Here is a 15517-nt window from a genome sequence, read left to right as displayed (position 1 = left end):
TTTTCTAAATTCTTCTTAATACTTGAAATTGCACACTTCATGTAGAATCTTTAATGTATCCAAATATGCACTAAAGTAGCTTATAACTATACTAAAATACAGTCAAATCTTGCTTATATACACGTCTTAAACGTGACTATCAAATTCCCCCACACATGAAATTTACTCCTCCCACTCATCATCAAATCAAAATCCTGTAGATATCTATGTACAAAGTCATGAGCAAGAATACTAGAAGCTCAAACTCAAACCTAAACCCCACTAAATCATCTTCTCATTAAAATGATCAAATCTCAACATACTCAACTACCAATTCCTAGGACAAATCATCACAACGAAACAACAACAATATGTATGAAACACTACAAGAAAAAATCTAACGTAGACTACTCCATACCATCATCAAATATGCACTCAAACGCCTTAATAATATCATTATCTCCTCTCCCCAATAGTTCAACACAACAAGTTCCTAAATCTGCAATAAAGTTCCACAACTACACCAAAATGAACGGAACAAATCTAACCTCCTCATACCAGCTCAAAACGAGAGTGAACTCATACTACACCTTCCTCCAAGTGAAAACATACACGATACACTCCTATACATCATACACTTATGTCTCCAAGTTAGATAAAATCAAACATTCTAAAAAACTCAATTCTCTTACACTTCAATTCTTTCTTAGACACCCTTTCAATTTTTCACCAAACACTCACATAAAATATGTTCACCAGGTCACTATCACTTTGAATCTTTTTTTGTTTGACCTATTAAATTTGATAACGCGTGTTACCAGTCATTTTCGCAAACGTAAACGGGTATGTAAAAACTGAGATATGAAGATCTCATTTATTGTCTAACCTTTAACTATCCAAAAAGGGTAGGTTACTGGAAGTACAGGTCGATTCTTGAGAGAGGTACAAATACTCACAATTATAGTCATTGTCAATCTTAAGTAACTAGGAAACAAGGGGGGTTTATCCGGACAAAACACTCACTCGAGTACCAAATAGACAAACAAACATTGAAGGATTTATGGAAGGAGAAAGTACTTTGTCAAATACTATCAATTTTTTAGTTGACAATTTGATCATAGATGTTCATTGATTACAAATAATGTGATGTGATCTTACCCCAATGTAAAAGTAACTAGAACCTCGAAAAAGAGTATTCTAATCCTATCCATGTTAGTTAACCATGAGAAACATCAATGATTAAAAATAATGGAAGCAATAAGCAAGGAACATCAGGATATAGCCCTAGTAGAGCGGTTAGTCCACATCAATTCTCTACACGAAAAACTAGCTCGAAACCGATACTAATATAGCATGCTGGCTTTGAAGGAATAAAATGGATGAAACAGGCACAAACTATCCTAGCAATGGATATAATCAACACAAAGACTAGTTGGGTAAACTACAAATATATATCAATCAATCCTATTCATTAAGCACACGAGAAAAGATAACAGAATTGCAAACGGTATGGAATAGAAAATCTCACAACTATAATCAAACTAGAAACTTCAAGATTTGACTAAGTGATGAACTCTTAGCCCATGTTCTTCTTCTAAAACACAATAACTTTTTGAATGAATTGGGATAAAGGAAGTATTGTCTTTCCCTACCTTAACTAATAAACCTAGAGACTCTAATTATATAAAATAACAAAAGGAAACAAGCTAGGACATAGTTACCTAAACTACGAACTAGAGACTCAACTAAGAAATAGGACATAAATCTCTCAGCCACACATCAGATAAAACACCGACGACTACCCTTGATAGGTCAACGGTTGCCTCTAGTGGTAAGTGGAATCAACCTATGTCTCACATAATTCATCACCGCGGCCAATCCTAGTGGATAGGTAGTCACCGACCTTCAGACTTCAACTCATTGTATCTTCATTTGACTTTGTCTTCTTTCTTCCTTTGATCTTCTAATGTCTTCAACTCTTCGAAATTCTTCTCAATACTTGAATTTACACACTTTTTGTAGAATCTTCAATGTATCCAAATATGCACTAAAGTAGCTCATAACTGTATAAACATGTAGATATACAAGTGCAAAGTCATCAACAAGAACAAGTACACAATAAGATCAAACTCAAACCTAAAATCTACAAAATCAATTCATCATCAAAATCATTGAATCTCATCATACTCAACCACCAATCCATAGGAAAAATTTTCACATCTCAACAAAAACAATATTCCTCAAACACCATGAGAAAAAATCTAACATAGACTACTCCATACCATCATTGAATGTGCACCAATATTCCATAATAATATCAATATCTCCTCTCACCCACATTTCAACACAATCAAGTACTAAATATGCAGTAAAGTTCCATAAATATAACAAAATGAACAGAACAAATCTAACCTCCTCCTACAAGCTCAAAACAAAAGTGAACTCATAGATACTACACATTATTCCTCCACATGAAAACCTACCTGATACACTCATATACTCTGTACACTTATGTCTCCATGCCAGATAAAATCTAACATCCTTCCTTTGGGATTTCACCAAACACTCATATAAAATGTACTTACTGCCTCACTATCACACGGAATCATGTTTTTTCCAAGCCTATTATTTGCCATGCTACCTTCTTATTATCTGAGCCGCTCTTTCGGGTCTTTAACCCATCCCATGATTTATTTTTGGCTATTTTCATCTTTATGCTCTTTTGGTTTTTTCTCTCAAATTGATATGTAGTTTACCGGACTTTCCCCACACTTGAAGTAGACATTGTCCTCAATATGTGGACATAATAGATAAAAGAGAGCAGTACCCAAAACATACAGTAAAATGCATGGTGGAAGGAAAGAAGAAACGCTACTTGTCGTCTTCAATGGACTCTTGTGGTTGCAATTATTTGTTGAATGTGGATTATTACCCGCATTTGATTACTATTTATTTTCCTAAAAACTAATTAAAAAAGTAAGTGATAAGCAAGGGTCGGTTCCATAGAGAAAATTGTATCAATATTTTAGGTGTAGCAGAACTCAATCTTAATCTTGTTTGGATTGTTTGTGTTTATGTTTTGGGTTGGTTGTTCCTCTTTTCTAATCCATCTATATATCCATTTTAGTTTAGATCATTTTTTCTTTGCCGCATATTTATATTAATCCTTATGTTTCCTTGCACAATAAAAGACACTTCCACATACATTCCCTTACAAGAACCATGTAGAACATGTTTGATACCTAGAACAAGCACAATTAGAACAAGCCGCCACCAGGAGTCTATAAATCCTAGTCTAGGAGACGATCTAAGAAAAACTAGTGTCTACAAATCTCAACAACTAATATGAGAAATTAGGTGCGTCTAAAAATCCTAACTATGTGTATTTCTTCCTATAAGTTGCGCCCACAACCAATCTAAACATGGGTTAAAAAGTTTTCCTAAGATGAGATTATGCTAGTATTCATTAATGTCTAGGTTGTCAATTTAATCAATCATACAAAGCAATGAGACGATAATCATGGAAGCAAACACATCAACATAGTACAAATCAATATGAGTAGAAAAACACTTACAGCCTAAAATTTCAATATACATTTCAACAGGAAAGTGAAACAAAAATCTTGGTGCTTAACTGCTCATGCTAACTAAGAATCAAATAACGAAATTGCAAAACAGAATTGGAACTGAACCTATCTCGTAGGAAGAAAAGGCTCCTTATATAGGAGACCCAACTTGACCTTAGTCTCTAGGTAGAGAATATAAAAATTCGAAATAAATCTTACAAAAATATCCTAACAACTAACTAAATAGATACTCCTTCGAAGGTGAATAAGAGATTCTTCATTTTGGTGGGGACACGGGGCATGGAGAATATATCACGGGCTGCGGCCGGTGAGATTTTCCTCAGCCTTTGCAATAGAATGCTCCATCACGTTGAAAAAGGCTAGATTTGGTCTGGACCCTTGGGTGTAGGGTGCGGTGAAAAAGGCATCGGGAGAGGTTGTGACCCTATTGACACTTCACTTCTGGCAGCTACACTTCCACTTGATATGTGTGGAAAACCTTCACTCTGCAGATCCATCGTCATCTTAAATCTAAACCTCTCTAAATGAGTGTAAATACCCTTGAATACATGATCTGCTCATCTCTGGCTCATTTGATCACAACTATGCTAATACAACACACAACTCCTCTGAATGTGTGCTAAATCTTGTAAACTAAACCATAATTATTGAATCACGTCAAATCCCTCCATACTTAGACCTTTACTCGTCTCGATTAATCAAGAACTCAACTCTCTCAATGTAGTGCAAAGGTCTCCGAAAGTACGAACGAAATGGCTCCACAATCTCGAACAACTAGTGATCATAATCCTCTAGCCAAAAACAAAACCGAAATAAATGTGAATAGACAATAAGACTACACCTAATACCTTTTTGTAGCTCTTGACCAGCTAATCCTGAACTCTCCTTCTGACTCCTATTCTTATGTCACGTTGTCAAACTGAAGAAACCATTAGATCACTCTTTTTTCCTCTCATTTTACCTAGGCGGCTTTTTAGGATTTCACCTAGCCACTCCTCTTCTCATAGGCTCACATAATCTCACATCTCTCATTACATCATATTACACTAGCCTATACAGGTTCATGTTACCTACTTATTACATGAATTACCCCTAAGGGTGTTTTAAACATACCTAGGATTTTGATTGCCTTTATCTTTTTGTGACTTTTTCATTATTTTATTTTATTTGATTTTTTTTCTAAACAAATGCGATATATACAGACTCAATAAACATCAAAACTGTAAAAAAGATAGTCCTAATTATGAATTCAAAACTTGCCCAACAAAACTAGTGAAGAATATACAATGATGAACTAAGTCTCTTTCCATAATTAACTACTACATTGTCCTCAATGTAGATATTGGATAGAAAAGAAAGAAAAAGGAAATAGAAACAAAACATCTAGATTAAAAGGGGAAAGAAGCGAAACTAACTATGAGTTGAAAACCTTTATTGAAGAAGGTTGAACCAAATGTACTGATGCACCAGGTTGGTTGGCGCGGGTCACGACATCAATGGGCACAGGGCACGAATCAGCTTCTTAGACAAACCGTCTCCAATACTCAGGGAACACACTGTACGTGCTTAGTCAAAATTGTTCTCTCTAGTCAGACTGTGATAAATGGTGGATGTTGGTGTGACACCAAGACGAAGGTTGTGAAACCTTAAATTTGGTGACATCAAAAAGAAAGATAGTGGGACGTCATCAGCGCTAGAAATTGTGTTATCCAAGGGATGCAACGACGTTAGGTATGGAAATAGAAAGAAGAAAGATTGTGGAAATGATGGTGAAATAGAAAGATGATTCGGTTTTCGTGTCTCGAAGCAGACATTTCTGGATTTTCTTATATCTTTGTCTTTTCCTCTCTCTTTCAACTGTTTTATAGCTATGAAATCCATAAAAACTACTATAACTACCCACAATAATATGCTCTACCAAACAAGACGACACCTAAAAATATGCTAACAGCAAGTGAAGAACATCCTAAACTCTCCCTCCATTCTTAGATAAATCTCGTCCATAATACAGAAAAAGAGGACTATATAATAAGGGAAAAAAGAGTAAAAAGGCTCACTGAGTTGGGAAATGGGTGGACCAAAGAACCAACTGTTGTCTGTCAAGCTCACCCATATGCTCACATGTCTCTTGGTGTAGTTGTATCATAGTCTCCTCAAGTCTGTCCTGGCACGTCAGTAATGCCTAAATGAGCTCATCAACACGTAACGTCCTTAGGTGTGGCCGATCATCAGTTAATGCCTGATTCGTAGCACTCCTTTCAGTGCGTGGAGGGGTTTGCCTCAAGCTTTACCTTTTTCCTATGTACTCTCTTCATTGTCTGACACGTGTGTCACTAAAGTCTGCACTATAGATGGGATATAGTAATCATTGGCAGTCGGTCCTAATAGGTATTCTCCTGGAAGCCGGACTTCATGGTACATAGAAGTATAGTAGAGACAAAACCTATCTTTTTCGTTCCACATTGTGAGGTAGCCAGCTCCCTTCAGTCGATCCAAACTGTAGAAGGTTGGTTCGACTTCCTTTTCCTCCTTCTTCATGGATATCTCGTAGATTTTGATAATGGAACCCAGAACCGTGCCTTGTTAAACCACCCGACATTTAGCTAGGTCATGCACTCGTTGTAAACTTTGGGAAAACAAAGACACCATGTAGGGAGTAATACTCGACTGCAACGTCACAAACCAATGTAACACCATTCGTTCTGTGATAGTCAATTGATGTTGGAGTGGCCAAAAATAGTCATAGTGAGCAACTTGCACTCCTACTTAACTAGAGGAGGTGTGATTTGGTTGTTGTGTTTTGTTGCTTGCCCGGAACTCGGAGCGAGTGGCCAATCTCCAAAATCAAGGGGCTCAGAAACTTAATTGAAGACAATCCTGATGTGGGATCCTTATTGACCCAAAAGCCCTCTCTCAATTCAGCTATTGGCACCTTGTATTCAGATTTTTCATAACCGATTGTGCAAGAAGTAACTGCCTTTTTCCATTAAGGATTGACATGAAATTCTAGGACGAAAGATGCGACAAACTAGATGGAAAAAGATGTGAGGCATGAATTTTCGATATCCATGAATCCTCCTTAACCTTCATGGTCAAGTAGCTGGCAAACTATATCCTTGAAACCCATTTGTGTTAAAGCTAACCAGATTGGAACATTTCTTGGTACCATAAGCTTCTTTATGACTTTGAACTTCTTAATCAAGTCTCTTTCTTGGTGGACCATTTCTTATCTTTCTTGTTTAGCCCGGACAACTTTCACATAAGCCCGGGCTCTATAGTTAAATTATTGCACGAACAATAGAAGCTTTTAAGACCAGACATCTTTTATTCAATATCAGGGTTGTATACTCAGATCCAAAAAACAAGATTTGTTCCCAATATACTAATTCACTTACCTGTATACATCAGAAATAATAATCTGAAATTTCAACATTTTGTAACACACATTAATAATCTGAAATTTATAATAGTAATCCAAATATCATACATCAACATTTTAAGATCCAAAACACAATATAATTGTTCACTTATAGACCTAATTGATTGATTGTCTTCCAGTAAATGAATTTCAATATTGTTTCATAGTTCCAAATCTACCTTCATAAGATAAATCATTCTTGACATTTGACATCCTGCAAATCATAACGAACATATTTTAGACAATTATAGAAAAAATTAAATAATAAAGATAGTAAGATAGGTAAGCACTATTACATACCTACGCAAAGATAACATACCAGAGAACTAAGAAAGCCAAACGCAGAGAGTTGTGCAAATGTCACCCCACCAATGAAAACAACCAAAACAACCGCACGTCTTGAATCTACCACACTACCAAACATATTTTTTAAAACAAAAATGTTTTAATGCCAACTTTATATGATATGAATTTAATACGATGTAATGGACTAGAAGCGTGTATATGTTATATAGTTCTTTAGGTAAAAACACAACATGGAGAAAGTTTGGCATACTTTTTGATATGAGGTAATCCTCCAGAGATAGAATCATATGACTGAACATGTGAGAATCCACCACCCTAAAGGCATAACAACTTAAAGAAGTCAACAAGATTAACTCTAATTAAACAAGGTATTGAAGGAAATGTTAGGTCGGTAGTTTACCCTCTTTGCTTCATAATGTGGTCCTGGCAATAATTTCAGGATCTCTTCGATTGGTCGTCTGCATAAGCAATTTTCAGAACAAACGATAGAAAAAGCAGAAAATATATCAAAGTCTATATTAAAACAGATGCGTGACAAAAAGATTCAATAGGCAGAAGAGTATACATCGAAGACTATATCATAATAAAGAAATCATGCAAGAGACATAAATGCCGTTATTGTCATATCTATGATTTGTCTTCTATTTTCATTGATAACAAATAATTTCATCCAAATTCTATAGGTAATTCAAAATTTCATCTTACCATCCAGATCTGATGGCTTGCTGAACGAGACATATGCTAAGTGGAGCATATCCACATAAGACATATGCAATGTCATTCGGACTGTAAACCAGAGCAATAGTGTAGTATATGAATTTTCAAAACGAAGTAAAAGTTTAATATATAAAATTTTACTTGTAAGTGCTACCTAAGTAAAACACAATAAAAGTAAAAATAAACATAGTAAGTATAAAAATGAAAGACAGGGGATGGTATGGGGTTTGAGGTTGGTATGATTCTTTTCTGGACATGTCCTTTTCTACACAATAGCAAGAAATCCTTCCACCTAATTCACAACTGATTTTATTAAGTTGGTCAGTGTTAGGCACCCTCAAGCATCGTAACCTTGCCATACTTGTGTTCTGTTTCCAATCTAATGAGCTATTGAATAAAATAAGAAGTTTGCTCGAAAGAAAGACAAACCTAGTGGTAGAGCTAGAATATATATCTTTCTAACTTACAGTTTGATGCAAGCATAAGATACTACAGAGCTAGTTTCCTGCACAAGTATATAAAAAGGGGTAATACTTTGCTGTATCAGTGTCTTCAACAATAAGACGCAAAGCTCTCTTAACAGTCAAGCAGTTGGTTCTAGTTTCCTGCACAAGTATATAAAAAGGTGTCAAAACTACATGATATAAAAAGAATATCATTATTAAAAAAATCACATCAGGAAAAAAGGACATGCTTTTTTAATAACCCAGCTTTATCCAAGTTATTCAAAGTGGCCATGTGCTCAAATCCTTAGCTATGGAGTATCTCCCTCCAAAATCAGGTTTCACACATAAAGTAGATACAAACTATTAAGGGATACTATAAAACATTATCTCAATAATAATCTACCGATCGATGCTGACAAAAAGATAGAACGAGCATATTTCAGACCTTATATAGTTAAATTGTTTCTTTGGCAAACCCAGGTCTGTCGCAGAAAATACTATGAGAAGGCAAAGGACATTAAGAAGAGGCTCTTGTTTGTGAATCATTTCTTCAATGTACTCAAAGCATCTGCATGCAAAAAAATCATTTAGTTTTTCAATTAACCTATCCAAAACTGTATAAGCCGTTTGAGATAAATGCATCAGCACATGTTTACCTAGCATCAGAAGCTGAAAATGCAGAACAAAGCAGATGATACATATGATTACAATGCAGAAACCATCAGCATGGTGATTAATTGGTACCGATAAATGCAACTTGTGATGGGATATCGATCTTATTTCATTCCCTAATGGATGTATGGAACATTGGAATGTGAAAACATAAGTTTCTTCTTTTATAAGTTAATAAATTGTAGCCTCTCCCTTCATATGAAATTTTTACTGTGAGCTTTCTGATAGGTGGCATGGGTAAGAGAAAAATCAGAATTCAGAAGTATGTTTTTCTTTCTTAAAGGGGCACTCTATTGGAGAAGACAAATCTCCTCTTATCCCAAGGAATCCAGAATGAGATGTAATATAATAGATTATATGCTTTGTACATGATTATTTTAACACACACAACTCAGCTACTTGATAGTACAGATATTGAAAACAAAAGTAGAAAACAAAAGTGGTTTTCTTACATGTCATAACTCTCAGATTCAACGACTGTTGAGAATGATTAATGTGTCTCTGAAGTAATCTCAAAAGTAAAGTAAGTCACTTCTCATTGATGTAAATGTTGTTCAGAGCCAAGAGGAAATCACTTACTGTTATTTCTGGTAGAGAGTTGAGCTTTATGACAAAATCCTTTAATTCATACACTGTTTGATTATGTAATTTTGGTAAAAACTTAAATCAGATAACCATTCTTTGGAGAAATAATATTGTTGAACCGTAAGAACTTCTCAAATTACATACCTCCCCTAAGATACACTACTGTACGAATCATCCATTCAAATTCTAGTAGGATACGGAAACAGAATCCAACATGCAATGCTTAAGTTAAATATTCTCTAGGGAAAAAGCACAAGAACTTAATAAAACAAGTACAATTTATATAAAACCATAAAGATAATTTGCTGCCCCGCTGGTCCGTTATAAAATAGTGACGGGGAATACAGAAATATAGTTGCGAAATTTGAGTACCTTGCCAAAGTTGTTATGTCGGTGTAGTCTTGTTTCATGTTAGTTGCTTTTTGACGCAGAACCTGCAATCACACTGCACATAGCCACTATAACAGGAAATCGAAAAAAAAAGATACAAAGGGATCCACTAAAAAAGATTAACAGAAGAACAACCTGGACAACAACATCAAAATTAAGATCCCGAATTTCCTTAAACAGCTTGTCACTGTCAGATGGAAATTAAGAGAATAATAAATACCTCCAAGATATAATGTACAAGATAGGAATTTTTCATCATATAGGAAAATATGGCTCTTTAGAATATGCCCAAGGACCCTAAATATATCGTAATTAACACATAGTTGAGTTCACAAGGAAAATAAAAATCTCAACCAGAAATTGTGTTTAACTTCTTCCCTTCTTCTTGGACAACCATAGTAGATGCATCAACCTCAAAAGCCCCATTAGTAATGTGCAGAAACTGCAAGTAAATTGGCAACATTAAATAATGAAATTAACAAGTAGTTCCTTAATTGTACAACTGTAAAGTTCAGCAACTCGTGCATGCAGTGAACCCCCAATTCAGAAAATTGAGAAAGTATCCATTATAAATTTGATGAAGCAAAATATTAAATTGAGCAAAGAAAAGAGATATGACTATTCTCAAGTATAGAATCTATCACAACCAAAATACTTATGAGTTATGAAGTATTATAATATTCAGACACTAATAACGATATAACCAGCAAAAGATGCCAATGTGATATTTTTTCACAATTGTCAGTTCAAGTCACACGCTGCATTTACCTCATCCAGCAAACCTTCATACGTTAACTGAGACAGCATAGGAGTGACCATATCAACCTGAAACCATTTAAGTCTAAATTATCATCCCTCAAACAATATATAAGGAGAATTCGTAGAAACATAACGAAATTAAGAAGGGGATTAAGAATTTAGTTCGATAAAGATAAGGAACATATGCAACACACTATATACAACGAAAATATCAGAACTACAAGAAGAGTAAGCCAAAACCAAACAGTAAAATTCAATTCTCATGGAGCACTAATTGTGAAATGTCATGACAAAGAACTGGAAGAAGTAAAGCATATATCATACCTCTCTGTCTAGCAATATGACGGAGTTAATCTCAGGATTGTTCACATGAAGCATTTTTTCACCAATGAACATAAGTAAATGGTGTTCATACTTCATACACATTACAGGAAAGCAATACTCTTTAATTGACCTGTATATTTTTAGTGTTTAGGAAGAGAGAATAGCTACATCAGCTGTGTTCACTGGCTCTTCTGTTTGCAAGTTATTTAGGATCTCTGCAACCCGAAATGAAGCCTTACCCTTTGCCCTGACATTTGGAAGGACACCGGTAGAGAACTGAATTATATGAAGCAACAACAAAAATTAGATCAAAAAGCACAAGCATCACATCAATACAATTTTGTTGATATCATTGCTTTTCAACTTAATGACCCTCCCCGACCAATATATGAGATAATATTTGCCTACTATAGAGAACGCATCTTTATAGAATGTGAGTATGTGTCAGCGTTCATGAAAAGGGTAAAAAAGGACAAGGAAAAACAAAGAAGCTATGAACCTCAAGCTTATGAATGCCTTTTGCAATAAGAACAAGCAGCCACCAGGCGTTTATAAATCCTAGTCCATTAGATGAGCTAAGCAACACCGACGTCTACAAATCTCAACACGTAAGACAAGCCAATTGGTGCGTCTAAAAATCCTAACTATGTTGTATTGCTTCCTCCTTTAACTTTTTCCCGCAACCAGTCTAGACACGAGTTAAAGAGTTTTCCTAAGATAAGATTATGCTAGTAATCATGAATTTCAAGGTTGTCAATCCGATAAATCATACAAACCAATGAGATGATAATAATGAAAGCAAACACAACAACAAACTACGAATCAAAAAGAATAGATGAACACTTACAAACTGGAAATTCAATAAAGATATCATAGGAAAGGGAAACAACGTTCTTGGAGCTTAGCTCCTCATACTAAATAAGAATGGAATAACAAAATTGCAAAACAAAATAGGAAACAAACCTAGCTCATAGAGAGAAACGGCTCCTTATATAGGAGACCCAACTTGACCCAATTCTTTAGGTGGATAATATCAAAATACGAACTAAATCTTACAAAAATATCCTAACAACTAACTAACTAGTTACTCCTCCGAAGGTGAATAGGAGATTCTTCATTCTGGTGAAGACGCATGGCGAGGAGAATAAGGCGCGAGACGCGACCGGAGAGATTTTCCTTAGCCTTTGCAACAGAATGCTCCATCATGTGGGAAAATACTAGATCTAGATTGGACCCTTGGGCATGGGGTGCAGTAGAAAAGGCACGGGGTGCAACCATGGATCTGACAACACTTTACTTAAGGTAGCTACACTTCCACTTGGTATGTGTGTAAAACCTTTACTTTGCAGCTCCATTGACATCTTTACTCTAAATGTGTAAAAGCCTTGAATACATGATATGCTCATCTCTGTCACAGGTGATCACAACTTTGCTAATACATCTCATAACTCCTCTGTAATTGTGCTAAATCTTGTGAATTAGACCATAATGATTCACTCACATCAGCATCTACCCTATTGGAGATGTAGAATGGTATAACTAGTTGTCCTTGAGTAGTGTGGATAACAAAAGAACTCGTCGGTCTTCAAGATGGTATTTGGTTGTGAATCCTCACAATCCTTCTTGCTCACATCACTACACTCTAGCAACTCTTTATTTTATGCTTTCACTCCCTCGATTCTATTGGCTCAATCAATCGCTCTATTTTTCTCTCTCACTCATTTGTTTAGTGTCAAATTCTTCTGTAAAGGCTCTATTCTTTTCTTTGTGAAACCTAGAAGTCACTTGTTTCCAAAAAGAAGTTCAAGAGATTAGGAATTTATACCTTGTAGTGCCAGGAGAAAGGAGGGAGCCTCAATATTACCGGCAGGCACTGTGTAAAGAAATTAAGTAGGCACATGCGGACACCTAGAAGAAATAGCGGCAAACACCAAGGCTCACCGGTGGTTCCGTTTCACGAAAGGCGGGCGCCAGAATCATATCTGAGAGCTAAAAAAAAGAAACTACAACTCAAAAATGGAAACTATCATACCTCGATTAACTATGTCGGGTCGCCTCTCAATAAGAGCCTTATTTAACATCATAGCCCGACGTCATTATCTCTTAATCATCCCGGATCTATCAGGATTTTCATTCTCCATACATTTTAACATAAAAACTAGTTAGTTTGGTGTGGAAGACCATGTTGGTGCTTCTTCTTCGGCTTCGAAAACGTTTTCTTCTCAGCAGCTACCCCACACTTAGCCTTCTCAGGGGGACATTCTTTCTTATTCCTCATGACTTGCACATCAAGAAGAGAACTCGATTACTCGTAAAGTCACTAACGTAGGGTGAATGCCCAAATCATGAACATGAGGTATATCATGTAAGATTATGTCGTTCAAATCAAAAAATTCCTATCACGGCTCTCATTCAACTTTTGCAAGCCCGGTTCAATCCCATCAATCCCACGGAGTCAATGAATACTAGGAATAGTGGTGATGCTGTTGTTGGTTCTATACTCAATCATCCTTCCATCGCATTCCATGCTAATCGAACCAGTCGGCACATCAACGACAACATTAGCAGTTCCTACAAATGGTCTACCCGACAATATGGTATCAGGTTCTCATCACAATCCATATTAAGGACTTAATAGATAGTGTGAATGGTGAAATCACCCACCCTCACTAATACATCCTTCACCTTTCCTAGGCGACTGGCATTGGATTTATCAGCCAACTAAACAGCAACTCGTGTGTCCCACAACGCACCAAGATCAAGTGACCAATATAAATATGTGATAAAATGACTTTTGCTCGGCCGCTTATGGGCAAACAAAGTGTTCAATGCTCAAACAGATTTCTATAAAATCTAGTAAGCGATTATCCATAACAACCTTAAACAGTAGTTTAGTGGAAGCACAAGTGGAATCCCCAAGGATGCACAAATCTTATGATCAAATTCTAAATTAACCTAAAGAACCAAACCGATGAGGTTTTATGGTTATGATTTCTTAAATAAGTAATAAATGCAATTCACAAAAAAAAAGATTTAATTGATGGAAGAAAACACTTAGTTAGACACTATCCATTAATAGTTGACAAGTTTATCATAGAAACTCAATTCACCCTTAAACATGAGATTTGTTCCTACTTCTATCACAACATAAATAAAACCTCAAACCAAGCCTAATAGTTCTTTACTCATGATTAACCACAACGAATGCTAATGATTCAAATCATAGGAAGCAAGAAGCACTGGGATATGGGCATAAGCGACTTGCCCTATATATAAATTCTCTACACACTAAATTATCATAAACAACACCAACCTGGCATGCTTGCTGTGGGTTTTATATAAGACGAGTGAGGATCGAGATAGATAAAGCGAGTGTAACTAGATATGATAATGTTACACTTACTGTAAATCCAATGCACAAAAGCTAGTAATCTTGTGTACAAGGATCGTATTCAACAAAGTGAGTATATATAAGAATGAATCGTTGTTGAACACTTAATAGAGTAGCTTTGATCGACTAGCTCTTTATAGAAGAGTAGCACGATAGACTAGCTTAAGTGTTTCAAAGATGCGGAAATGGAAAAACACACAAAGCTAGTCTAAGTCCCTTTTTAAACACAACAAGCGAGTCTATCACATAGTCATGCAAAGAAAATTCAGAAAGCAAGTAAGAGTATCAACTCAAATCACTTTCTTCTTAGTATTTTCACCAGCTTTTACCAATATACTTGATTTCTGCTTGGAGTGTCATTGCTTGTCTCAGTTCCAAATGATAAAGAGTGGCTTGGCACTGGTCTCGAGCTAATATACTTAAAGTGCGACTAAACAAGATATCGATGTAATGTGTAGAATTCAGATTTCACCTCTCTTGATGAGCACTTGATTTAGACAGTTGTACTAGGCTTCAAGGTAGTCCATTCTACTCTTGCTTTGAACAATTGGCGCTTAGATACTTATACTGGAGGAAGTTCAATCACGCTTGCGATGTGATATAGTCTCTTAGAATGAACTTCAATGCACAACGATGAGTGGATATAATGAACATATAAGGGGGTCACTCACACTCAAATATAGAATATAATCATGTGCAAATATGGGATACTGGATTTTTGTCACAATAATGTATACTTCTTGTTGTGGAGATGTATCAAGGGAATTGGGAAGCAATCAATTAAGTCAAGCTTAAGGAAACTTAGAAGTGGATCATTTCTTAGACATGTAATAGGCAAGAAGACGATCCCCACATTCATGAAAGGCAAAGAAGAGCATGCAATGATACATAAGATAGTAACATATTTGCATCAATATACTCATCAAGCTAGTCATTTCTTGTT

At 35.7% G+C, this 15517-nt stretch overlaps 1 protein-coding gene across 1 annotated transcript; it reads right to left on the bottom strand.

The window, feature by feature from the left end:
- Window positions 1-6792: 6792 nt before the first annotated feature.
- Window positions 6793-12386, bottom strand: LOC141249895 (uncharacterized). Its single transcript, XM_073669819.1, is given in 23 exon segments — window positions 6793-6838; window positions 6962-7020; window positions 7164-7198; window positions 7285-7397; window positions 7656-7748; window positions 7996-8076; window positions 8542-8612; window positions 8698-8776; window positions 8899-9067; window positions 9152-9241; window positions 9337-9415; window positions 9705-9769; window positions 10093-10144; window positions 10236-10289; window positions 10462-10542; window positions 10869-10925; window positions 11184-11222; window positions 11346-11459; window positions 11683-11758; window positions 11829-11911; window positions 12035-12097; window positions 12190-12200; window positions 12272-12386. Coding segments are annotated over 23 exon segments (1725 nt in total).
- Window positions 12387-15517: the final 3131 nt, after the last annotated feature.

Source organism: Phyllobates terribilis, unplaced genomic scaffold (genome assembly GCF_046119375.1).
Source record: "Phyllobates terribilis strain yellow unplaced genomic scaffold, ASM4611937v1 Scaffold_5199__1_contigs__length_53525, whole genome shotgun sequence".
NCBI classification, from domain to species: domain Eukaryota; kingdom Metazoa; phylum Chordata; class Amphibia; order Anura; family Dendrobatidae; genus Phyllobates; species Phyllobates terribilis.
This window is presented reverse-complemented; position numbering and strand designations above follow the sequence as displayed.